Here is a 27,798-nt window from a genome sequence, read left to right as displayed (position 1 = left end):
CAACCATTTAATTCAATCAACAGTACTTACCTACCTAATCAATAGTTTTTTCAGAAAAGCAGAAAAAAACTGTGTCAAAAAATTGAGAGAGTTCTCTATAATGGTCACAGGAACCTCTAAAGAGATGACGATTCTTAGAATTTGTCGATTGTTAGAATTCTTTTACAGAGGCTGAGCATTTCACAATTTTTCCTGTTTTTTTAAAAAATTTTTCTTAATAAGTTCCATCAAAACCGAAAAAATGTCCTCAAAATTTTTATACTGTTTCAAAAGAAATGCAATCCACATGTTTTAACTAACCATTTTGAAAAATAGTCTTCAATTGAAACTTCAGATTTATTTAACTCTGAATATAATTATTAGTTGCAGATATCAACAAATTGTTATCGCTATTTACTGGGAAAAAATTCAAACAAAATTGTAGGTTTTGAAGTTTTTGTTGATATTCTCCTTGTCTTTTATGTTTTCGGAAAATAATATTAACCAATTTCTCGAAGGGGCAGGAAAGATTAGCAGTTATCAAAAAATTTGGTGTCCACTGTATTTTTAGGGTTAAAAGACAACACAATAATACATGGAAAGGCATTTCAGCTGTCCGATCACGACACAAATAATTGCTTCACATCTGCTCGCTCCAAAAAATCCACCTATAATTTCTCTTCTACTTGATCTAAAGTGACACAAAGTAGCAACTATAACACGAAAACTAAAAACTAACAGTGTAGAGTAGAGTTCCGTATGCCAGTCCAAATGTGATTTGAGCATACCTCACACTCTCAGTCCCAGCCCTGAGGTAGAAAAAATACGATTTGTAGTTTTGTAGACAAGTATTAATAAAGTAAAAAGTGAAACTCACCATAGAAAAGCAAACATGTTGATTTGAAGGAAGAGGGACACGTCCAGCAATAGATATTGCCATTTTTTGGAACTAAAATAGTCATACAAAAGCTTATGTCCGCAATTTTCTTTCGGGGTTATTTACTCTGATTTTTGAAGTTTCTTATATTTTTTTCTGCGATTATTCGAAAGTTGCTACAAGGGCTATAGAGTTCCCTGATGGAACGTCAGAATTAACGCGTAAACTAATAGTGGAAAGAGAAAGGAGTTCGTTTATGAAGCAATTTTGACACTATCTACTCAAAACGCATTTGATATATTGCCCAGGTCGAGGTGGCCAGACCGAAGTGACCCCTGATCAGACGAGTTTCGAGCGCACACATGTTCCCGGTGCGCTCGAATTACATGGTCTGGAAAAGGCTTCGAGCGCACTTTTGTCTGGACAATGGTCTGGAACTTGCCTGATCAGATGCCACTTTGTTCTGGGACGGTCTGATCAGAGGTCACTTTGGTCTGGAACGGTCTGATCAGAGGCAGTTTCAAGCGCACACAAGTCTGATCAGAGGCCGATTCGAGCGCACACTAGTCTGACCAGAGACCAATTCGAGCGACATTTTTTTAAAGTTTTTTTTGTTTTCTTACTGACTTTAGTTGTCTCAGGTAAGAGACAAGAATAAAACAGCATTCTGATCGGAACTTCATCTGAAAATCTGATGGGTTTGATCAGAACCAAGGGGTCCAGCTGATAATAACTGCCGGTCCCCTCAAGAAAAGATTTTAAATTAAAGTAGATCAAGACGTTTTTATTCAGAACTGTCTAAGTTCATTTTTTCAGTTAAAAGCATAAAAAAATGGCATACTCAGTAAATTTTTTTGATCATTTTTTTTCGATTTACTTTCATTAACAATACTTTCAGGATTGGTTTTTTGTTAGTTGAATATAAGATTGATAAAATGATATATGAAATGAATATATTATAACGATATTGAGAGATTTGTTCATGTTTAAAATCATTCTCTGATCAGACTATTTCGAACGCACTTTAGTCTGGACAATAGTCTGGAACTCGTCTGGACAATGGTTTGGAACTTGTCTGATCAGGGGTCTTTTCCGTCTGGAACTCACCTGATCAGAGGCTGCTTCGAGCGCACTTCGAGCGCACAATGATCTTCGAGCGCATTCTCGTCTGATCAGAGGTCACTTCGGTCTGGGATGGTCTGATCAGAGGTCCCACTTGTCTGGGACGGTCTGATCAGAGGCGACTTTGAGCGCGACCTCAATCTAGGTGGGCTCGGTGCTAGGAAAATTGGCCAACAGGGCGTTTAGCCGACAAAGACAAAATGAGAAATTTAGCCGACAGTTTTATCATAATTGGTCATAAAAGTCCATAATTGGTCCATAAATCAGTAGTTTGGTTGTGATAGATTCATATCAAGTCCCACGGGCCGCTGAGGCATGGCCATGGCCCGCGAGACATGGCCAGATTCGGTAAAATACGGTCCGGCCACGGATAGATCTTCGTTACACTAGTTGATGAAAAAACTGCGGTATACTTGTCCGCTTACGAAATAGTGTTTTAAATTGGCCAATCACAGCTTTAAAATAAGTTTTATTGCTCATTTTACTTAAATTGTCGGTTAAATTTCTCATTTTTTGATTGTCGGCTAAACGCCCTGTCGGCCAATACGGCGGCCACCATTGGGCTCAATTGATTGCTATCAGGCATGTGAAAGACATTATGGACTCTGTTTTTGTCCACAAAGACAAGCTATTCTACTAAGTAGTGATAATAATAATAGCCGTTTCGGTGTAATCAGAGCTTAGCAATATTCGATCAATCAACGGAACTTGTTCTAAGCTGCGCCCCTATTAATAATACAAATATTGAACTTAGAAAACATAACGAGATCATATGGAAATTTTATGTCTTATGTGGAACCATAGGTAATCTTATTAAGGTTACTAAGAAATTCATCGTGGTTACAAAGCAAATGAAGTACTGACAAATAGTATACGACTCTTATGACGAGGAATATGGGCATGGCGACAACATAGATGTAGGGGAGGAGAGCTGGCCAGCCGAAGAAGGCAGCTGCAGTCAGAATAATACCACACATGGACAGAAAGTAGATCACAACTGCAGATGTTTTATCGCCTCCCCACTAAAATATAACAAACACATGCGCAGAAGAAACATACACAAATTTGTTAGCAATAATAACGAATAACTTATCTTACTAACAGTTACCGTTTCATTTTCTCTGCTGAGATTTTTCCATAAAACCAGACAGAAATCACAAGGCTATTGCACACCCTAGCCAGAAACCGTACGGGTGATTGTCTTGCAATATCTTGTAAGAACTTGCATGATTCGTGCAAGAATATACATAAATATCTTTCTTTTAAGACACCTGCAAGGGAACCGCTTTCTTGCAACATTCTTAGAAATGCATCAACTTGAGGCACCATATCACTAACACTTTTTTGATATAACGAGCCGAAGAAAACCATTAGATCACTGAAATCTAGAAAAACTTTTGTAGCAGAAATCTCTCCTCTCACGACAGTTGAAAAACGACAGCAAGTTGAAAAAATGTATAACGAAAATCTATAATTTAACATTCAAAAGTTGCGCTGGGAAACTTAATGTACCATGATATGGCAACAAAACGCGTGCAAAAGATAGCAATAAGCAACAATTAGTAAAAAAATATATATATTTCAATGCTAAGACAGACCTATATTGAACAACTACAAATCACTCCCTCGAAATTTTCCATAATTAGCCACGAATTAGCCACTTTGTCTCCATCGACTCTTTTTGCGACTATGACTTCTTCATTTTCACTGATTTATACAGATCCAATTTTTGTCCTTGATGTCGTTTGTTCTTGAAAAATCATTGAAATTGAAAATTTTTTTACTCTTTTGCGTCAACTTTTAGGCCTATTTTGTGGAAAATTTTTCAGCTTACCTCATTGAAAAGTATATCCTTTCCTCTGCAGTTTTTTCAACCAAGTTTTACGTTCGAAAACATTAACCTATTCGAAAACAATTGAGTGCATCTAAACGGTGCCAAAAAAGTGCTCTAAATCTAGACGATTACAACTTTTGAACTTTTCAAGTTGAACGTCTAATTTTAACAGAGCGTTGATCATGGAGCTTTTCTTGTCATGTGTAATATAACAATTACCTTTCGAATCTAACTTTTACAGTTGTAGAAAATTGCAGGCAATCCGTATATCTTTTTTCTTTGTATTTTGCTACGGCTCTTTGCTGTTATTGCCCCCCCCCCCCCCACATCCATTTGCAACCCCCCCCCCCCCCCCCCCCACTTATACATGTTATAGCATATTGTTTGCATTTCATACCTTTACAGGCGAATGCAGAGGAAACCGAAGTAAAAGTAAGCCGACAGAAAAGCAAGCCGAAAGTTATGTAATAGTTATGTAATCTATCAGAAATAATACATTGTTAGCCGTTACAATCAATACTGCGCGTAGTATTATAATGCATAATGTATTCCAATGCGCCAAAGAAACAAAAATATGTCAATTTTAGACATCTAGTGTGTACGGGCCTCAGCGGACCGCTGTCCATGGCCATGCCTATCATCCGCTGTCGGATGTCATTTGGAAATCGCGGGCCAGTTATCGCGGCGAAGCCCGCCAGGAGCAACTTAAAATACCGGTATCCCAAACTTTTTCGGCCTACTTGACTTCATTTTCAAAATTCATACGACAAAATTTTATTATGAAAAGCACTCGGTTCAAGGTGCGATTGGCGTAGTGCAAGATGTCACCGCTCTATGTGCACCAAATTTAGTGAGAGATGGTTAGATTATGACTGTCTAGTGTGGTCCCAGAATTTGGCCTCAGAAAGAATCATTACTGTGCCAGTGTTTTCCCATTAGTAACAAAACTGTGATATAGTAATTTGAATAGAAAAGGTAAGTCTCAGTCTATACAGAGTATAAACGAACTGCTAGCATTTTGTGCTTTATTTGTCTCTTGCTGTCGAAGCTACGACGAAGGAACAAGTGTTTCAGCCTGGTTGATTACGGTTCTCAAGGACTTTCAACGATTCTCAACGATTCTCTACTGTTCTCAGAAGGGAGTAGGTCTATAATTACTCTCCAAAAATCTATAGGAACCAACGGCCGAACAAATTCCCCCTATCCAACTACTATTCAGCAAGGATAGCGGAGACCTTTTCATTGTTAGTTTAGGTATTTTACAGCATTCAGATAAAGATTCGGACAACCCCCGAACACGCAGGGACGTTCTCCTGGTCTATTGTCAGATGCTTCCGCATATATCCAAAGTCTTTTAAAAGCGACCTAGAGAGAAATCCTCAGCCTGTTAACTGTATTTTAGCTAGTTCAGAGAATATGATATGCAAATTGGCTCAATGACAAAAAGACAGCGACGCCTGTTGAGTTGCTAAGAAAAAAATTGAATCTTTTCCGTTTACGGAGTGAGAATAATTCGGCGGGAATAATTATGTTCGGATGAAAGAAAGTAGGTAATTGTTAATCATTACGACGCAGAGGTATACCCAAATCGTCACGGGCAGATATGCCCGATGCTTGTATCTCGTGTTCGTTTTTACTATGTTAATACATTGAAAGTGGAACAATATTGTGGAAATTAGCTACTTTAGCAGAAACAGGCAAAATGGAAGGGAAATTAGAATCCCGTGTTCGCAAAAGTGTCCTATTCCTAGCCGCGAAATACAAGTACAAACTTTATATCCTATTTTTCGCAGGGCTTGCATCACGCATCTGCGCCATTTATATATCGATTTTTCGCACGCAATGTAGCTCGATTTCACATATAGTCCGCAATTAAGCCTATCTTAATTACTACTTATTTAATTAAGCCTATCTTATTACTACTAGTAGTACTTTATTACTACTTTATTACTACTTATAGTACTTTATTACTACTTATTACTACTTATTAGTACTATTTATTACTACTTATTAAAGTCGGCCAGTCCCACATTGATATACAAAGCCTTTGATGTGCGAGGGATTTTTCGGGAAAATAATCAGTTTTTGTGGTTGCATATATTTAAAGCACTTTAAAGCTTTGAAAGCTTCAATTAATTCTTTATTAAATTGCTTATTGCATGCTCAAAATGCGCGCGTATAATAGATACCTAAATTGAGCGGAAACGTGCTTCAAGATCTGTTACCTTCTTTTCGCACCGAATGTTCTTTTATTTCGCAAAATTGGTGGAACCCCTTTTGCAAGAAGTAAGATACAAAGGATGTCTCCTAATTTCGATCATTGTATTTATCTAATTTTCGAGCCAATTTTACTAAGGCGGAAAGTTTTGGGTATACCTCTGCGTCTTAATGCATTCACCGTTGAATAACAGTCGGCAATTAATTATGTGCAGATCGATAGAAGCTGTGAATTATTCACACTAAGTTTAATGACAGTCTGTAATTATTCATGCAAAGTTAAGTGGCATAAGGTTTTTTCATGCTCAGCTTCCCAAAAAAATTCTCTGTATGAAGGTCTGTAATTTCCAAAAGCTGACATGAGCAGAAGAAAAAAACATAACGCTTTTTGCATGATACAGTACTGATTTTCTCGGGATTTTTGTTGCTCTATCATATGTGGACTACGTCGAATTATATTTTAATTCTCTTTGATTCGACTCATAGTCGGGATAATTTTGCCTGATAGTCCCATTGCATCGAACGATGAATCTGCTAATTCGAATCATAAAAATGTTTGTTTTATTTGTTTAGTTTCAATCCAATGAGCTAACGAAGAAATTTAGCAGCTCAGATAACTTATCACATCAAAAGCTGCCAATTAACACAAGCGACACTACAAAATTTAAAAAGCTCTATTAATGACTTAGACGTATTTTGTGTAAGAAACCACTACCTCCATACACGTCCTACGTATAGCTTCGAAGAAGCATTTATGGTTGATGTCAAACCGGGCTCAAACTTGTTATGTCTATCATCCTCTTAAAGTTGGCATGTCAATTTATTAAAAAAGACCATTTTTGTCGTTAATAATTCGAATTCGCTGTACTAATTATTATTAAGTAAGTGTTAACAGTAAGTTAGTCTAGTCTTTGTGCTAAATACCTCGTTTATAAGATTGGAGCATCCATCCCCCAGGGTAGTAGTCTCCACCACCACACCCCCTCCTCCACCTCCATGTCGGTTTTGACGCTGTTGGCTGCATGAAAAAATTAATGTTCATTCAACAAAATTGTTGAATAAAGTTGTTTACCTCCAGACACGAATCCAACAAGGACATAAGCCGTATAATTTTATAAGGCATGTATATTTTTTTCCAAAATTGCTAATACGTGATGAACCGGTTTGACTGTAACCGGACTTGGATCTCAGAGAATTTAAGCGCTGAACCAGCACATTTAAATTGTAAAAATTAAATTCAGCTCTGAAACATTGCATCTCCAGAATATTTAGGCTTCTTTATGTGCATTTCTTCTCATTTCGTCTCATAATGATTATTTTGAGATCATGGACTTAGCCTAGGCTAAACATATCCTGTTCAGTTTGAAAATTACTCTTACCCCTAAAATAAGTCTGAGCTGAGTAATGTCATACTTTTGTAGCTTATAACTGGTAATTAATATAGTAGTATACACACTATTTATATAAAAGCTAGTTTGTAGGCAATTACCACAAAGTTCAGTTAGCTTAGTGGCAAATTAAATGTTACAAGTACCCACGCGGAAGTTCGAATCGCATATAAATCAAACCTTGTTGGTGGGGGTTGAGCTGAGCATATTATTTTTCATAGAGTAGATTTTACTCAAAAATCAAGACTGGCCCGTGTAAATTGGGACATGAACAGAGTACTGGTCATCCTAAAAAACAGAAAGTCTATACTGATTCAGCGCTGATTTACTCTGGCACCAACCTCCGGGTACCCAGCTTTTATTCACGTTGTGAGAATATGGAAACGATAGAATTCAAAAATCTCCAGGTTAACCATGAGTAATACAAAAAAATAGAACCTACGAGTTTTCTTAACAAACGCACAAACTAATGCATTATTCTTTAAAAAAAAAGTCCTGCAAAAATATAAAATTTACCTTGGACATGTAAGATCTTTTAATTTTTTAGTATCCTAAGATATCTATTGCGCTGGTCTCACAAACCGTGAACTGACGTTCATTGAAAAAAAATTTCCGACAGAAATCAAGACTTCAAGTTTTTGGACAATTTTTGCGAGCTCTTTATAAAAACTTTATATCAGTCTAGCACATGATGTGGAGATGACTGATTTTAAAGGATTAGGTTATAAATTGATTTTCTGATGTAAATTTAATATTCCTCTTACAATATATATAAACCTTCACTTATTATTATACCGGTTAAACCTATCACAATTTAGTTAAAGCCAGTTTTTCTAAACTTAATTTGAGTGAAAATTTCTCATTTTTCTCAGTTTTCAAACAGTTTTTCCAATTGAGAAGCACACAGAATTGAAATTTCACAGCTTGCTCAAAGAATATGAATTTTATCCCTTCAATTACGACAAATTTCGGTGCAATAGATAGAGCACTGCAAATTCAAAATTTAAGTTTTGAAGGTTGTACACCGAAATCAGGGACTTTATATATCTATTTATCGAGATATTTTTTAAATGTATTTATTCGTTTTTTTACTATTTGTTTTATTTATTTATTTAACTTATTTATTTGTATTATTTATTTATTTGTTTATTTATTTATTTATTTGTTTATCTTATATTTTTTTTACTTATTTTTATTTACTTTCATTTATTTATTCAATTATTTATATATTTACATTGTTATGATGTGCTTCTCAATTAGAAAAATTGATTTAAATTTGAGAAAAATGAGAATTTTTTACTGAAATTCATATTAGAAGAACTGGCTTTAAATAAATTTTTGATAGGTTTAACCGGTATAATATTAAGTGAAGGTATATATGGTAAGAGGACTATTAAACTTACAACACAACATCAATTTATAACTTAATCGCATAAAATCAGTCATCTCCACATTATGTGCTAGACTGATATAATATTTTTATAGAGAGCTCGCAAAAATTGTCCAAAAACTTGAAGTCTTAATTTCTCTCGGAAAATTTTGTTTCAATAAACGTCAGTTTACGGTTTGTGAGACCAGTGCAATAGATATCTCAGGATACTCAAAAAAATTAAAAGATCTTAGTTTGTGCGTTTGTTAAGAAAACTCGTAGGATCTATATTATATATTTTTTGTATTCCTCATGGTAAACCTGGAGATGTTTGAATTCTTTTGTTTCCATATTCTCACAACGTTAATAAAAACTGGATACCCTGAGGCTGGTGGCAGAGCAAATCAGCCCTGAGTCATTTTAAAGGCATTCTTGTTTTTTGGGATGGCCGGTACTCTGTTCATATCACTATTTATATTGGCCAGACTGACTTTTTAGTAAAATTTACTTCATGATAAACAATATTTTTAGCTTAACTCCCGCCAACAAGGTTTGCTTTATATGAGATACGAAATTCCGGGTAGGCACTTGTGACATTTATCTGCGTAGCAAGTCATAACCACTGAGTTAATCGGGCTTTGTTGTAATTGCCTACAAACCAGCCTAAGTGTAAATATTGTGTATACTGCTATGGTAATTACCAGTTATAAACTACAAAAGTATGACTTTTCTCCTCTGCTCAGACATAATTTTTGGGTATGAGTAATTTTCAGACTATACGGGATAAGATTAGCCTGGGCGAACTCTATGACCTCAATATGATCCAAATAAAGAAATACTGCACATAAAGAAACTTAAAAGTTTATGGAAATAACATGTTTGAGATATGAATTAAGTGTTTGCGCTTGAAATGCGCTGGTTCAGCGCTGAAATGCTCTGCAACTCAAGTCCGGTGTGTGCTCAATCAACATAAGTTTCACATAGTCTAATATTAATTGTGTAGGGAATTACCGCATGCGGTCATGCCTAATGGGAGATGGAAATTGACACGAATTTATCACAATTGAACAAGAAATTATTATTCTCCAAAAAAATATAAGTTTAAAAGACGCAAGCCGAATCTGAGCTAATTCTTAGCCTTCTTGTGATTCTGACAAGAGTTTAGATTGTATTGGTGCTTATTCGTATCTAAACTCGGATAGGAGTAATGGTTTTCTACATATTTTACGACTCGATCAACTTGTTGCATTCTTCAGGTTGCATTCTACAGGTTGATTCGACCAGTTGTAATCTACAGGTTGTATTTTATTCACAGGTTGTATTCTACAGAATGTTTCTATTCACAATTTGTTTACTAAGAGTTGTATTCTACTCACAAGTTATATTCTACAGGTTGTTTTCTATTCACAGGTTTTATTCTACAGGTTGTATTTTACTCACTGGTTCTATTCTACGGGTTTTATTCTGCTTACAAGTTATATTCTAAAGGTTTCAATCTATTCACAGGTTGTATACTTCAGGTTGTATTCTACTCTCAGGCTGTGTTCCACAGGTTGTATTCTACTCCCAGGTTGTACTCTACAGGTTGTATTCTACTCACAGGTTGTTTTCTACAGGTAGTATTCTACCTACAGGTTGTATTCTACTGGTTGTATTCTAGCCACACGTTGTATTCTAAAGGTTGTATTCTACTCACAATTTGTATTCTACGGGTTGTATTCTGCTCTCAGGTTGTGTTCTACAGGTTGTATTCTACTCACAAGTTGTATTCCACAAGTTGTATTCTACTCACAGGTTGAATTCTACAAGTTGTATTCTACTCACAGGTTGTATTCTACAGTTAGTATTCTGCTCACAGCTTGTACTTTACAGGTAGTATTCTACTCAAAGTTTTTATTCTACGGGTTGTATTCTGCTCACAGGTTGTGTTTTACATGTTGTATTCTACTCACAGGTTTTATTCTACAGGTTGTATACTACTCACAGCTTGTATTCTACAGGTCATATTCTACCTAAAGATTGTACTCTACTGGTTGTATTCTACCCACAGGTTGTATTATTCAGGTTGTATACTACTCACAGTTTGAATCTTACAAGTTGTATTCTACTCACAGTTGTATTCTACAGTTAGTATTCTACTCACAGGTTGTATTTTACAGGTAGTATTCTACTCAAAGTTTGTATTCTAGGGGTTGTATTCTGCTCACATGTTGTGTTTTAGATGTTTTACTCCACTCACAGTTTGTATTTTACAGGTTGTTTTCTACTCACAGTTTGTAATCTACGGGATGTAATCTGCTCACAGGCTGTATTCTAGAGGTAGTCTTCTACTAACAGATTGTATTCTACAGGTTGTATTCTACCCACAGGTTGTGTTCTTCAGTTCGTATTCTAGTCACAGTTTGTATTCTACAAGTTGTATTCTGCTCACAGATGGTGTTCTACAGGTTGTATTCTACTCACATGTTGTATTCTACAGTTTGTAATCTACTCACAGGTTGTATTCTACAGGTTGTATTCTACTCACAGTTTGTATTCTACAAGTAAAAGTCTACTAAGAGGTTGTATTCTACAGATTGTATTCTACTCACAGGTTGTACTTTACAGGTAGTATTCTACTCAAAGTTTTTATTCTACGGGTTGTATTCTGCTCACAGGTTGTGTTTTACATGTTGTATTCTACTCACAGGTTTTATTCTACAAGTTGTATTCTACTCACAGGTTGTATTCTACAGTTAGTATTCTGCTCACAGCTTGTACTTTACAGGTAGTATTCTACTCAAAGTTTTTATTCTACGGGTTGTATTCTGCTCACAGGTTGTGTTTTACATGTTGTATTCTACTCACAGGTTTTATTCTACAGGTTGTATACTACTCACAGCTTGTATTCTACAGGTCATATTCTACCTAAAGATTGTACTCTACTGGTTGTATTCTACCCACAGGTTGTATTATTCAGGTTGTATACTACTCACAGTTTGAATCTTACAAGTTGTATTCTACTCACAGTTGTATTCTACAGTTAGTATTCTACTCACAGGTTGTATTTTACAGGTAGTATTCTACTCAAAATTTGTATTCTAGGGGTTGTATTCTGCTCACATGTTGTGTTTTAGATGTTTTATTCCACTCACAGTTTGTATTTTACAGGTTGTTTTCTACTCACAGTTTGTAATCTACGGGATGTAATCTGCTCACAGGCTGTATTCTAGAGGTAGTCTTCTACTAACAGGTTGTATTCTACAGGTTGTATTCTACCCACAGGTTGTGTTCTTCAGTTCTTGTTCTAGTGACAGTTTGTATTCTATGAGTTGTATTCTGCTCACAGATGGTGTTCTACAGGTTGTATTCTACTCACAGGTTGTATTCTACAGTTTGTAATCTACTCACAGGTTGTATTCTACAGGTTGTATTCTACTCACAGTTTGTATTCTACAAGTAAAATTCTACTAAGAGGTTGTATTCTACAGATTGTATTCTACTCACAGGTTGAATTCTACAAGTTGTATTCTACTCACAGACTGTATTCTACAGTTAATATTCCACCGACAGGTTGTATTTTACAGGTAGTATTCTACTCAAAGGCTGTATTCTAATGGTCGTATGCTACCCACAGGCTGTATTCTACAGGTTGTATTCTCCTCACAGAATGTAATCTATAAGTAGTATTCCACTCACAGATTGTAATCTACAGGTTGTATTCTACTCACAGGTTGTTTTCTAGAGGTTGTGTTCAACTTACAGGTTGTATTCTACTCCAAGGTTTTGTTCTAAAGGTTGTATTCTACTCACAGGTTGTATTCTACTGGTTGTATTCTACCACAGGTTGTATTCTACAGGTTGGGTTCTACCCACAGGTTGTATTCTACAGGTTGTTTTCTACTCACAGTTTGTATTCTACGGGATGTAATCTGCTCACAGGTTGTATTCTACAGGTAGTATTCTACTAACAGGTTGTATTCTAAAGGTTGTATTCTGTCCACAGGATGTATTCTTCAGTTTGTATTCTACTCACAGATTGTATTCTACTGGTTGTATTCTACCACAGGTTGTATTCTACAGGTTGGGTTCTACCCACACCACAGGTTGTATTCTACAGGTTGTGTTCAACTCACAGTTTGTCTTCTACGGGATGTAATCTGCTCACAGGTTGTATTCTACGGGTCGTATTCTACCCACAGGTTGTGTTCTTCAGTTCGTATTCTAGTCACAGTTTGTATTCTACGGGTTGTATTCTGCTCACAGGTTGTGTTCTACAGGTTGTATTCTACTCACAGGTGGTATTCTACAATTTGTAATCTACTCACAGGTTGTATTCTACAGGTTGTATTCTACTCACAGTTTTTATTCTACAGTAAAATTCTACTAACAGGTTGTATTCTACAGATTGTATTCTACTCACAGGTTGAATTCTTCAAGTTGTATTCTACTCACAGACTGTATTCTACAGTTAGTATTCCACTCACAGGTTGTTTTTTACAGGTAGTATTCTACTCAAAGGCTGTATTCTACAGGTCTTATGCTACCCACAGGCTGTATTCTACAGGTTGTATTCTACTCACAGAATGTAATCTATAGGTAGTATTCCACTCACAGATTGTAATCTACAGGTTGTATTCTACTCACAGGTTGTTTTCTAGAGGTTGTGTTCAACTCACAGGTTGTATTCTATTCACAGGTTTTGTTCTACAGGTTGTATTCTACTCACAGGTTGTATTCTACAGGTTGCATTCTACTCACAGAATGTAATCTATAGGTAGTATTCCACTCACAGATTGTAATCTACAGGTTGTATTCTACTCACAGGTTGTTTTCTAGAGGTTGTGTTCAACTCACAGGTTGTATTCTATTCACAGGTTTTGTTCTACAGGTTGTATTCTACTCACAGGTTGTATTCTACAGGTTGGATTCTACCCACTGGTTGTATTCTACAGGTTGTATTCTACTCACAGTTTGTATTCTACGGGATGTAATCTGCTCACAGGTTGTATTCTACAGGTAGTATTCTACTAACAGGTTGTATTCTAAAGGTTGTATTCTATCCACAGGATGTATTCTTCAGTTTGTATTCTACTCACAGATTGTATTCTACTGGTTGTATTCTACCACAGTTTGTATTCTACAGGTTGTTTCTACTCGCAGGTTGTCTTTTAGAGGTCGTATTCTACTCACAGGTTGTTTTCTACGGGTTGATTTAGCTGAAGAACTCTGTTGTTGATCACCTGAATTTGCGTCCGTTCTTTTCGAAAGTTGACTTCTGTTTTTGAACATAGGATTCCACCCCATCACTCACCAGCCTCCCTCACCTACTTATTCCCAAACTTTAAGAAAATTGTTAAAATCAGAACTAAAAAATTGGGCAAAAAAAATTGTTTCTGCATTTTGGCATTTTAACAAACTTTCAAACTTTCGATTAAACGTCGGTTTTCCGCTATTTGTTCTCCCTCATTTTTTCAATTAGGCAAAGTTGGTTGTGCGCTCAGTGATTAAGTTTCACGATCCTTTGAGTTTCAATTATTACACTGCTTTCCAATTGCTTTTGCAATGTTTTCAACTGCTGAAGCATGGACTGAACTTTGACTTTTTGGTTTCTGTCTTTCCTAGAACGTTGATTTTGTTTTCGCATTTAAACAAAAGTTCAATTTTTATTGCACAGGTCAGAGAAACTGATGGTGACTTGGACGACTTTGGATCCTGTAACAGTCTCTCTTCTTTATGCAAAATATAAAAAAAACCCTCACCTACTTACACACTCCTCCAACCTACCCTCACCCCCAAAACCTCCCTTCCAGAAAACTATCTACCTAACTATTAAACCCCCAGCACCCACCGCTACCCCTCTCTCAACTAATCCCACCCCTCACCTCGTTTCACTTTTTCGATATGTGCTCCCCTAGCGGAGGTTTCAACCTTAATCCAGCCCTAATTAGCTGGGATTAGAGTGTAATGCAAATTCAACTCCCATTTATTGGGAAAAGAGTGTAAGAGTGTAATTGTAAAAAATTACACTGTATTTACTCTCTTTTCTACACTCTTTGCAAAAAGTGTATTTTAGGGTGGACTGATAAAAACTACACTCTTATAAAATTACCATTATAACCAATATGAAACGTTAAGTTGTTTTAGCAGTTGGCGCAATGGTTGATGCAGTAAGCGAAAGTAGCATGTTGGACATAGGGAAGGTCGGGTATCGATCCTCACGACCTCCTTCCACTTTGATTTTTCAAAATTTCACTTATGTAATTAAACACTTCCACCGTTAATTAAGCGAAGAAATAAGGATGTAAAATTTTTATTTTTACACCCTTTACACTCTTTTCCTCGTTATTGTTGGGGAAAATCCTCGGCCCGGGTAAGTATCCTGATTTCGATGGAGAAGCCTAAATTCGAAGTGAAAAGCTTATTGAGCTGCAAATGGTGCCTTGTTTGTCGTTTTGCCATACTTTATGAGTTTTTGTTAGATCGATCTTCATTTGACATTTTTCAATTTCTCATGTCTGTTTTTTAAATATATGTTTTGGCGAAACTCCCTTAAAACAACAAACCCCAGTAAATCATGCACTTTTTGCTAATTCGTTGAAAATGTCTGTCTTTTTCTGACGATTTTAATTATAGGGTGTTAATAAAAACTTTTTAGCTAGGTCGTGTGTTACATTGTCAATATTTGCAGCAACAAAAATGATCGATAGTTTTTAGGTTTCAAGATATCTACCGATTTCAATTCGACTAAATTCCGCGCACGACATCATATTCTACTCTTAGTTGAGCAAATTAATCATCAATCTTTTTTGCTAACATATGACTTATCTCAGTCCCATATATGACATTCCTCACTATCAAAAAGACGTTCCTTTGCTCTAAACAAAAGAGATAAGGGCAACTGAGTCTGTGTCACTCTAATTAAAAGGTATTTGCGAGCAGTTAATGAAGAAGCAATCAAGTACACAGACACCTAATCCAAATTAAACTCATAGCACTTCAAAGGTGTGAGAAATTCTTTTTGTTTGTCTATTTTGCAGTATCTTTTTCAGACTGCAGATCTAGGAGGTTTTTGTGGCACATTTCTGCCATCAAATTGCTTAACGCAATTTTTGGACATAACTATGTCAATGTCAGTAATGTGTATATGGTGGCCTCCGGGCCCCCGAGCCATGGAGACATATACACATATTACTCAAATTTTCCATTTTTCATATTTACCTTATTTTGACTGATATTTACACAAAAATTTTTTTTCTTGTAAATTTTTACTTGATTTAGAAAAAATAATATAAAAAATAATTTAATATATGTTGTCATACAAATATTATAATAATATAATAATTTATTATTTTTTCTCATACCAATATTATAATTCAACGAAGTTCTTTTGCAAATTCACTGATAGAACCTAAACTCACCATTACTATCTTTAATACCTTTATCATCAAATGGATCTATAGCTATTTTATATTGTTCTTTTGTTTCTAAATTATGCCTTTTGCTATCAATAGTATAATTAGTTACATATTTACTTTTACCTTCATATATAGCATTAGTATAATCTTCTAAATTAATTTGGTTTCTAATAGTAGCCTTAGTTATTCCTTTTAACTTTTTCTCTTCTTCTCGTTTATTAGTATTGTAACAATATGCTTTAGCTTTAAGGAAACAAGCTTCCATAATAGTATCATTAGGTATTTCATCTTTCATCTTACCTAATTCATTATTATGCAATATACCTTTTATCTTATTCATTTCTTTTTCTATAGTACTATCCAATGGAACATTTATATTTATAAATATACTATCAGTATCTGTGTAATGATAACTACAATCTAACTCTTTCTCAAAGTAATCATATATGGCTTTATACATGAATAGTTTAGCTTTTTCTAATATAACAAATCCAATATAATTAAACTTATCTAATTTAACATTACCTCTTGTTTTATGTACAGCTACTAGATCATCATCAAACTCTACAGCATATTTAAAACTAATATTTTCTACTAATTTAATATATCTATCTACATCATTAACTAACTCTACATCTTGTCTATTATATACATTTTCTATTGTTTTTCCATAAAAGGCATTATTCATTAGTTTAAAGAATACATCTCCAAATTTATCACCCTTAGCTTTAGCTTCTTTTCTTTTCTGAATATTGAACTCTATATAAGGTTTTAACCATTCACTCTTATTATATTCTAATTTTTGTTTAATTGTAATATCTTCCAATTTTAAACCATGATCTAAATACCAATCTAACATCTCTCCATCTATTACATAGTTTTCTTTATCTGTTAACTTTAGCATTAACTTCTCATTAGGTTTATATCCTTTCTTTTTATTTTCATTTTGATAATCTGTAAACTGATCAATGTTTGCTTTTGTCTTTTCAGGAAAGAATGGATATTTCTTTATTTTCTGTCTCAACTCATCATTATACTTTATATCAATTGTATAGATGTATCCAGTATTAGAGCTAGATTTAGTGTATGCCAGATCTTCACATACTCTGATCTCACCAGTAGGTAAAGGTTGTACCATAGCAGAAGCATACAATGAGTTGAAGTCTAAATACTTTAAATAATTCTCTGTCCCTGTATACTCAGGATCTATTTCTTTATTTTTACATTTTACATGACAATTACCTAATAGTGAAGCTAACCCACCTCTTATACCGTGTTGTATTGTATCATAAATATTAACTGTATTTTCTTTAAAATACTTAAGCCAAACAATAGTATATTTCAACCCACACAACCAGTTTAACCCAGGAGTAGAATAAGTGTAACATGGATCTATTTCATAATATTCTAAACACATAGCTCTAAATTTCTCAAATACATCAACTGATAACAATACATCTGTTTTAAGATATAACATCATATAATCCTTTATTGTCTCACATTTAGTATCTTTCCAACAATCAATTGCTTGCTTATATTCTTTATCTGTAATATCACTTTGTTTCAACTTAGAATAGAATGCTTCCTTAGGTGGTAGTGCTGTTTCATGTAGTTTATCTATACTATCAAACCATTCATATGGGAATATTCCTTTACGTCTTTCTAAGCCAGATTTATTTAATGTTATACATTCTTCATTACTCAATGTCTTACTTATGGCATCTAAGCTAAGTGGATGGAAGAACCTAAACATATCTAATGCTTTAACATAACCCATATCAATACTAATATAATTCTCATCAGTTTTAGTTAATACTTTAACTCTGGTCTTCTTTGCTAGTTTAGTTATAAATAGGTGATTATCATAATTAGAAGAATTAAATGCATACATTGGTACAAAATTATTCTTAGCTTGGAGGTTACATTTATTGTGAGCATATCCTCTAAACTTACCATTTAGATGATCATGATCTCTAACAACGTCTTCACCCATTTCCTCATTACAATAATAACATATACTATATAACGGAGTAATAGTCTCTTCTTTCATTGGAATATTTATACTAAATATATCTTTAAATAATTTATTGTAATAATCTACTCTTTCTACAAACCATTCAACTACTTTTTCTCCACAATAACATTCATACTTATCTTCTAATATATCAGGATAGTCACTTCTTAAATATAATCCACAAGCAATAGGTAAGTGTTTCCCATTTTTTATTATACATTCAAAATCATAATACATAGCAAATGGTACTCTATTCTTATAATGGAACTTATCAAACTTCAGATATTCATCTTTATGGAATGTTCTTCTTCCAGTATTATTACACATCTCTAAATGTTTATTTAATTCATCTTCTGTTCTAAATGATACACAACACTTCAGACATGGATAACATTTATGTTTAGTTGATTTTCTTAATAGGAATGATACATCTTTACATAGGAAGTAATGATTATCCCAAAATAATATATTACATCCTTTAGAATCATTACGATTGATTAATACAGGATTAATAGTTTTATTTTTAATTAGATTAAATACATTAAATAATACTTTATCTTTATTTAATTCTTGTATTTTCTTTAAATGATAATAATCATATGGAGGTGTAACCCCATTTGGTAATTTTATCTCATCAATATATTCTGGTTTATTATAATTACTAACTCTATAGGAATGATCTTTAGCAGGATGTAGATAAGCAATTAAACACCACAATAGACATTTGTTATCAGTATTCTTTATATTAAGTATATATCTAGATGTGAATGGTAACTCAGTAGTACATCCACCAGTAGGATAAAACCTGTGTATATACATAGTTCTTTTGATAAATCTTTGCATACTCCATCCAGATTGATTCATCTCTTGTTCTTGCATTCTAGTCTCTAGTTCACTATTCAACATATCCAAATCATTAGGACCATTATATTGTCTAGTCATTAGTCTAAATGTGAATTCGTTTTCTTCTATTTGATCATCTGTAGGTTTTGTATACTTAACTACATCAAAGGTGTTAAACTTAATATATGGATGTATATTATGCAATGACTCTAGTATGTTCAAGAATTTTGGATCTTCATGATCACTACTCGTTATTATTATTTGATTATGCTTCATGTTATGATCTAATCCTAATTCATTTACTTTCTCTCCACTTTCTATCAGTAAGCTTTTTCTGTTTAACCTTTTCTTTATGATGATCTGATTCATTGTGTTCGTTTTTATTACCATATCTAGTATTACATATACCACAATAACCTGAACTGTCTCTATCATTATCATTATCTTTAGTTATTCCTGCAACATTATCTAGATGCATCTTTGTTTTAAAATGTTGTTCCACACTGTATTGACTTAGACTAGTCTTGCATGTTATACAATCAAACTTATCTCCATTTTTTATTATCTCCATCATTTAGTCTTACATTATTCTTATGTTTTAATGTTGTCACATGTTTATTATAAGTAGTATTGTTATCAAGATACACATCACAACTATCACAATACTTTATTCCCTCTAGTTCAGAATTGGTGTAATCACTTCGTGTATACTGTTCATTTATCTTTTGCTCTATATCTTCATTAGTGAATTTTATTCCATCCTCATTAGCACTCTCAATAATTTTATTTCTATTGTATAATCGTACATTCTTTTTATGTTTAAGTGATTGAGTGTGTCTATGAGAATTCTTTTGAGTTAACTCTTCATTACATTCTTCACATTTAAACTTATTTGTTTTAGACTTTTGGACATAGACAAAATCATCAGATGAATCTCTATCTGAATCTCTATCTGAATCTTTAGATTGATCACTGCTTCGCAGATCTAAATCTGGATGATATTTAGCCTCAGCCTCAAGCATTAGATTTTTCATATCATCACTCCTTTGTTTTGTTTTAGCAACCTGTTTATCATGCAACTCTTTTACTTCTTCATTTATTTGATTAAACCTTCTGATTGCTTCTAAACCTTTTTCTGCTTCCCTCTTTTGTTCTTCTTTATCTTCAGGTTTGATTTCTTCCCTTGGCTTGTTTTTGTTTTTTAACATTTGGATAGCTGTACTACTATCACTAGATTGAGTTTGTCCACCCCCAAATTGGACTTGTCCATGAGATTGAGCTTGCTCACTTTGAGATTGAACTTGACCTCTTCCAGTTAGAATCTTCCCGTTGTTTTCCTGCACATTTATTTTTATATGCCAAATTTTGAAATAATATTATTTATATACCTTTTCAATACTATAAAAATGATTAGTACCAAATGCGATAATTGTAAAAATAAAGCTTGGTGTTGGAGTTGTGATGAATGCCAAAGTAAACCTTTATCATGTTTTGTATGTGATGAAATTATAACATATGGAGAAAGACATAATCATATGAGTAAGCATTATAATGATCCAGATCAATATCTAACATGTCTTAAGTGTAAAGTAAATAAACATATCTCTCACTATAGATTCAAACATTACACTTGTAGGATATGCTTATATCTCAATAGATATAGATTTGGTCACACAAAAGAAAGATTTAAAGAACATGCCAAGAAATATAATATTTATTAAAGAATTAACAATTAATGATGATAGAAAGTTTATTGAAGCCGCTATTAGATTATATAATGCATTGTGATAATTATTTTTATAAAAATGACTAAACTAGAAACACTTATAGAATTAAATTATTTAGAAAAACAAAACAGAAAGAATAGATTAGAAGATAAATTAAAACAACAAGAATATTATGGTGAAATAGAAGAGTTATTTGATCCTTTAACTAAAACACTAAATGCAAACAATGAAACATGGCTAGCTCATAATGAACAAACATTAAGAGCAATAGATTGGCAAAATCAAGAGTTGGATAAACAAACTAAGATGATCGAACAAGCTGGTTTTCAGATAGGAGAAGCCGCTTCTCAGATGGGTGAAACCGCTTCACGGATCCAGGAAGCTGGTTCCCAGATCAGTGAAAACACTTCTAAGATTAATGAAACGTTGAAGGGGACCATAGAGGAAACTCAAGAAATAGCACCAGTTTTTGTTGATACAAAGATAGCCAAGAATCTTCATAAAATGGGTACTCAAACTAATCCTCAATTAAAATTAAATCTTGTAGATTTGCCTACTAGAAGATACAAAATGAATGGTGTTGATATAACCCTAGAGCAGGGTGCATTTTTAGTTAGGGATAATATATACGAATTCTCAGAAGGATTTATTGAATTTCTCACTAACCCAAATGTAACATATAACGATGATATCGAAGAAGATGAAAACAAAATTAAAAGGTTTTTAAAGGATATTAGATATGATTTAGGAAAAGGGGATAAGAAAAGCGCTAGATATAGAACATTAAAACGTATAATGGAAGTAAGAGATTATATATATGGCAGAGGGTTAGATACCAACCAGCAAAGTTGTCACCACTACGTGGACCCAAATAATTTAGTAGAAAGATTAGAATTATTAATACTAGAAACAAAAGCTGGTCATGACGGATTATATGATGAAAAGCTAGATATATCTAAGCAACTATTATCTATGAATATTATTAATCAAGAATAACTAGATAATTTTGTTTTTAACTATGGTAAATGAAGGGTAAACACCTGGCTACGCGCATAATGATGGATAAACAACAACAACAACAACAACAACAACAACAACAACTCCTAGCTAAAGAAGTATTTAGTCCTCAAGTAACAAAGTTTAGAAGAGAAAGAATAATACCATTATATAAAGATGAAACATGGTCAGCTGATTTAATTGATAAGTCATCTTTAAGTAAATACAATAATAATTATAAGTTTATATTAACAGTTATAGATATATTCACAAAATATGCATGGGCTATTCCATTAAAGAATAAATCTGGTTTATCTATAACTAATGGCTTTAAATTAGTATTAGGCGAAAATCCACAAGGTGGCTCTGAAAGTAGAAAACCAGAAAAGTTATGGGTAGATAGAGGTAGTGAGTTTTACAATAAAACATTTAAATCTTTACTTAAAGAATATGAAACGAAAATATATTCTACTTATAGTGATTTAAAAGCTGTGTTTATAGAGAGATTCAATAGAACATTATTACACATAATAAATAAACCAATGTTCATCAATGGTGATGGTAATTGGGTAAATATATTAAATGATGCAGTCTTAACATATAACAATAACATTCATTCAACAATTAATATGACACCAGTTGATGCTTCTAATAATCCTGATAAGGTTAAATACACTTTTAATTTTAAGAATATTAAGCCAAAATTTAAAGTTGGTGATTATGTTAGAAACGCAGATAAACGTAATATCTTCTCTAAATGTTACACTTCTAATTGGAATAGAGAACTGTTTAAAGTTAATGAAGTTCTAAAAACACAACCACCAACATATAAGATAGAAGATATTAATGGAGAGATAATAGAAGGTAAATATTATGAACAGGAACTATTGAAATCTGAGTTTGATTTTGAATCTAATAATAAAGTTTTGGAATCATTAAATATATTTCTTAAAATAAATAATGAAAAGAAACGGATTCAATCAGGCTAAAAATCAATCAGGGAATTCACTTCTCGGATCAACATCAACAAACAACCTAACACTAAGTAAGGCTCGTGGGTTATTCCTAGAAGATAATGATAATATTGACATGAAGGATACCTATAAAATTACAAATGTACATCCTCCGTTAGATGAAAAGGATGTGGTTAATAAAGAGTATTGTGACAATAACTTATTATCCTCTTCTAATAAAATAGAAATTTTAAGTAGAAACATAACTGAACTAAGAAAAGGTGATTTTGATAAAGTTACAACTAAAACATTACAACTAAATGAAACACAAGTTAATGAAAATCTAATTAAAGAATTCATTAAATCAGCAAATGAAGTCACAAATGTTGTTAACTTTTGTAATAAAGTTGCTGCTGATACTATCTCTAAATATAATCAATTAAAACAAGAGATTGATAATAATAAGTTTAATCAGAATGTTACCAACATACATTTAGATGATATGTTTACTAATGGTCTAAGGGAAATGAAAGAATACAATAAATCTCTTAGAGGTGTTATAGTAATATATATAATTTCTATACTTTTACGAAGTAAGTTACTTGATAATAAAGAGAAAGACAGACTTGAGATGCATTATGGATTTAAACAAGAAGATATAACGAAAGAAATAGAAAGTTTTTTCACTAATGAAAATGACCAATCTACGAACTAGTTTCACTGATCCAACAGCACCGAGTGAGAGCTTACTGTATCCAGATTTATCATCAGTATCGGAACGGTTGATGCGCGAAGCTGCTGCTGTCAATGAACAGCAGATAAATGAAAAGATTCAAGCTAATAATAAAGTTAACAATAATATTAACATTATAAAAGATATTAGAAATTATTATGAAACTGAAACTAATAATTATAATAATAAGTTAAGTAGATATAAAAATTATATTAACGTAGCTGAGATAACAGAAATACTATTATCATCAATTGCAACAACAGCAACAACAACATCAGTTGCATTAACAGGTATAGGATTACCTTATTCTATACCCACAGCTTTTGCTACAGCAACTGTTTGTGGTTCATTATCAAAAACAATTAATACTAAAATAAGAAATAAAATTATAAAGTATTCACAAATGTATATTCTAGCTAAACAGTTTAGTGATAAATTTAATAAACTATATACTAAATCAATGAATGATAATAAAATAGATAATGATGAATATAATGAATTAGTCAAGGTTTATGAGGATTATAAGAAGAACAAGAAAAATAAATTAAGTGTTTTTTTAAACTAAAGTTATCAGTTTTTAGTAATAACAATGTCTTTAGTAATAATAATATTAGTATAAATATATACCGTTAATCATAATCATAAACATAAACATAAACATAATCATAATCAAATAATTATCTTTTCTTTGTACCTAAGTATAAACCTCTTCCTTTTTGTACTACCTTTATACCTTCACCAGTAGTTGCAAATTTAATTAAATCAGGTGTGGCTGATAAAGCAGCTCTAGGGTTTCTAGATGCCGCTGCAGTTCCTATTTTACTTGCAATCTCTAATGCTCTTATTGGATTATTAGCAACTTTCTTTCCAAAGTTAACTGTAGCTCTACCAACACTTTTAAAGAAATCTTTCAATCCCTCTGCTTCTATTGTTGCATCAGATACTGTCATTGATTTATTCCTTCCACATTTAGTGCAGGATCCTCTTAACATTTTAGTACCTTTTGGTGTAATAGCTCCTCTTATGTTATTAGTGCCACTATAATGTCTGCCACCAACACAATATGAATTGGTTTTGAACTTATTTAAAAGACTCATTTCTATATATAAAAAATAATGGAAGTTAAAAAGTATAATCCTTTTGTTGTTATGAATAAGTCTACGGGTTTCACCCGCGAGCGAAGCTCGAAGACTAAGCCTACGGGTTTCACCCGCGAGCGAAGCTCGAAGACAAAGCCTAAGACTGAGTCTAAGCCTACGGGCTCTGCCCGCGAGCGAAGCCCGAAGACCAAAATTGAAGCTAGAGGCTTATGGCGTAGCATGGACGGAGTCCTATCTCTAGAGAATAAAAAGAAATTAGACACTATTTATGCTAAAGGTTTTGTTAAGACTAGTAGGAAATAATGATAAGGACTTTAATTATAATTATATCTATGATATGATAAGCCTCTGGCTATCTGCGAAGCAGTTTCACTGATTAGTCTCTACGAGACTATATCAACCATCTTATTACCATCACTACTAACACTAATAACCTTTCTAGTTAATACTAATGCATGACATATAACATCGGCAACTGCAGCACTAAATTTAAAATTAAGTTGTATTGGTTGTGGACCTATATGATCAGTTTGATATCTAGTATCAAATACATATATTCTATAACTACTTTTGAATGTTCTATGATTTATATACGGTTTTATATTATATGGTAGCCCATTATAATCTTTATTAAAGCTAACAATCTCTTTAAAAGCCTCATTATAATTATTAGTGCCATAATTAATATTCATTCTATCTTCAGGATAAAACTCACTACCAATCTTACAATAACATTCAGTAACATTCGTTATATGAAATGTACTTGCATCATGAGTTTGTTCATTAACATTATTATTTTTAAAATCAACTATTATATATTGTGGTCTTTCCGTACCACTTTCCATACCTAAATCAAACAAGAAGTTAGTAGCATTAGGTACGTTCTTATAAAATGTCTTTCTTTCATAATAACTGAAGTCTATATTATTCTTTTTTGTTGGGTTATGGACTTTTGCAAGCGGAATAAAAAGCGTTTTTAACTAAGTAAAAGAATTAATTTCTCAAAAATGAGAGAATAACAAAATGATATTGTACAGTAGAATTTAGAGATTTACAGGAGAGATCTGATTATTAGATCAAGATGGTGATTTGAATTTGGGGATGAAAAAGGACTCAAAAATCAGCTGTATATATACCCATTATCAGTGTGAAAAAGTCAAGATACAAAACTAATCTTAGCACCGTGATTTATAGTGGGGGTCGCAAAGGTTACCCAATATGGTTTGCTTCTGCAAATCAGTCGCAAAGGGAACCATAAATGGAATGCATTTGCACTTTTCTGAGAATTCTTTCACACTTCTGGAGATATCATCATCATTTAATACATGCTGGGAAGATTTTACATCAATTAATCTAACTCTAATAATAGTTATCTAGATTCACCAATTTGAACCGAATATTGATTCTCAGCACCATTTCTTGACGATTCATTTATATAATTTCTTTGATCAAAATCAAATTGCTTGTCTTTCTAATCTGGTAAGTCAAACTTTCTTTCTAATTCTCACTAAGTTTAAGAATATAGTTTGATCGAAATTTTAACACCCCCACTCAGACTTGAGCTGATTGCGTAGAGTCTGTTCCCATCAAAACTGCTCTGAATGTTTCCACTTTCGAAACGGGTAAGGACTTTGTGAAGTTTTCCGCTGCCATTTTGTCTGTAGGAACGTAATGAATTGAAATAGTCCCATCCTCCGTTTTGTCCCGGATGAAGTGAAACTTTGTTTCGATGTGCTTGCTCCTTTTGTGCATGACTGGGTTTTGGCAGAGTCTGATACAACTTTGGTTGTCTTCTCCAATTGCTATTGGACGTTTCTGTTCGATGCCAAAATCCTCTAGAAGTTGTTTCAGGTAGAGTGCTTCCTGAACTGCTGCTGCCATGCCCTGATATTCTGCTTCTGATGAAGAAAGAGCAACTGTGGCCTGCTTCTTGACACCCCAGCTGAGTGCTGCGCCAGGTCCGTTGAGCTTGAAGTAATAGCCCGTTGTTGATTTTCTGTCGTTCACGTCTCCAGACCAGTCTGCATCACTTTCCCCCACTAAATCATAACTAGCCTCTTTTGTGTAAGTAAGTTTTAAACCTTTTGAACCTTGAAGATATCGCAGAAGTCGTTTTCCGCACATCCAGTGTTGATTGGTAGGTGCATTCATGTGTCTGGACAGAATGTTGACTGTGAACATGATGTCTGGCCTCGTCTGTTTGGCCAGATACAGAAGTGATCCAACCAAGCTTCTGTAGATCCTCTGGTCAACTTCTTCGTCTCCGTTCTGTGCTGTCTGAAATTTCAAATTCAAATCAGCTCGAGTTCTTGAGGGTTTGCATTGATCCATTTGAAACCGCTCAAGCATTGTTTCTATGCAGCGTTCTTGGTCGACTGTGACTTTGCCCTCTTCTCGTCTGATTCTTAGACCCAGAAACCAGTGTAGTCTCCCTCTGTCTTCCATGTGAAAGGTTGCTTCTAGTGCCTTCTTGACATCAGAGACCACTGTCATACTTCTTGATGCTACTATGATGTCGTCAACCCAGACCAAGATGAAGGTGTGATCCTCTGCTTCTGATCTTGCGAACAAGCAGTGATCGTTCCTGCTTCTGGTGAACCCCTGTCTCAGTAGGAAGTTTGCCAGCTCTTTGTACCAGTTGTTAGCAGCCTGTTTCAAACCATAAATTGATTTATTTAGTCGACATACTAACTTCTCCCCATCTGATCCGCGTTTTACAAACTCCAGTGGCTGTTCCAGATACACTTCTTCCTCGATTGGTGAGTGCAGGAAAGCAGTCTTGACATCAAATTGGTGCATCACATGGCCTTGCTTCGCTGATAGCTGAAGTAGAATCCTGAATGTCTCTGGCTTACAGGTAGGCGCAAAAGTCTCAAAGTAGTCCAGTCCTTCCACTTGTTTGAAGCCTTTCGCCACATAGCGCGCTTTGTATTTTTCCACTTGACCACTGGGTCCCAATTTCACTTTGTAAACCCATTTGCCCGGTATGACGTCCCTGTCTGTGGGTGGTCTCACTAGGTTCCAAGTCTCGTTGTCTTGGAGTGCCTTGACCTCGTCTTTCATTGCCCGGTGCCACTGGTCCCAATCGTCACCTTGCTTGGCTTCGTAGACTGTTTTGGGTTCCACATAGTCGCCCTCAGTCACAGCAAGATGGGTCCTGACTTCTCCAAAAAATTGCGGAACATTCCTTGCTCGTGCCCTCGTCTGGGCTCTGCTCTGTCCGCGTGTTCCAGTGCATCTTCATTGAAG

General features: G+C 33.9%; 1 protein-coding gene across 1 annotated transcript in view; it reads right to left on the bottom strand.

The window, feature by feature from the left end:
- The window catches only part of LOC142348515 (uncharacterized), an 88,900-nt gene that overhangs the window by 38,548 nt on the left and 22,554 nt on the right, over nt 1–27,798 (bottom strand). The window contains exons 3-6 of the mRNA XM_075399891.1: nt 6,954–7,047; nt 2,843–3,000; nt 857–928; nt 719–788 (exon numbers count right to left, since the gene is read on the bottom strand). Coding sequence (XP_075256006.1) covers nt 719–788; nt 857–928; nt 2,843–3,000; nt 6,954–7,047 — 394 coding nt within the window. The remainder of the gene's footprint in view (nt 1–718; nt 789–856; nt 929–2,842; nt 3,001–6,953; nt 7,048–27,798) is intronic.

This window comes from Convolutriloba macropyga, chromosome 1 (assembly GCF_964194025.1).
Source record: "Convolutriloba macropyga chromosome 1, txConMacr16.3, whole genome shotgun sequence".
In the NCBI taxonomy this organism is placed as follows: Eukaryota; Metazoa; Xenacoelomorpha; order Acoela; family Convolutidae; genus Convolutriloba; species Convolutriloba macropyga.
Note: the sequence above shows the minus strand (reverse complement) of the source record. Positions and strands in the feature narration are given on the sequence as shown.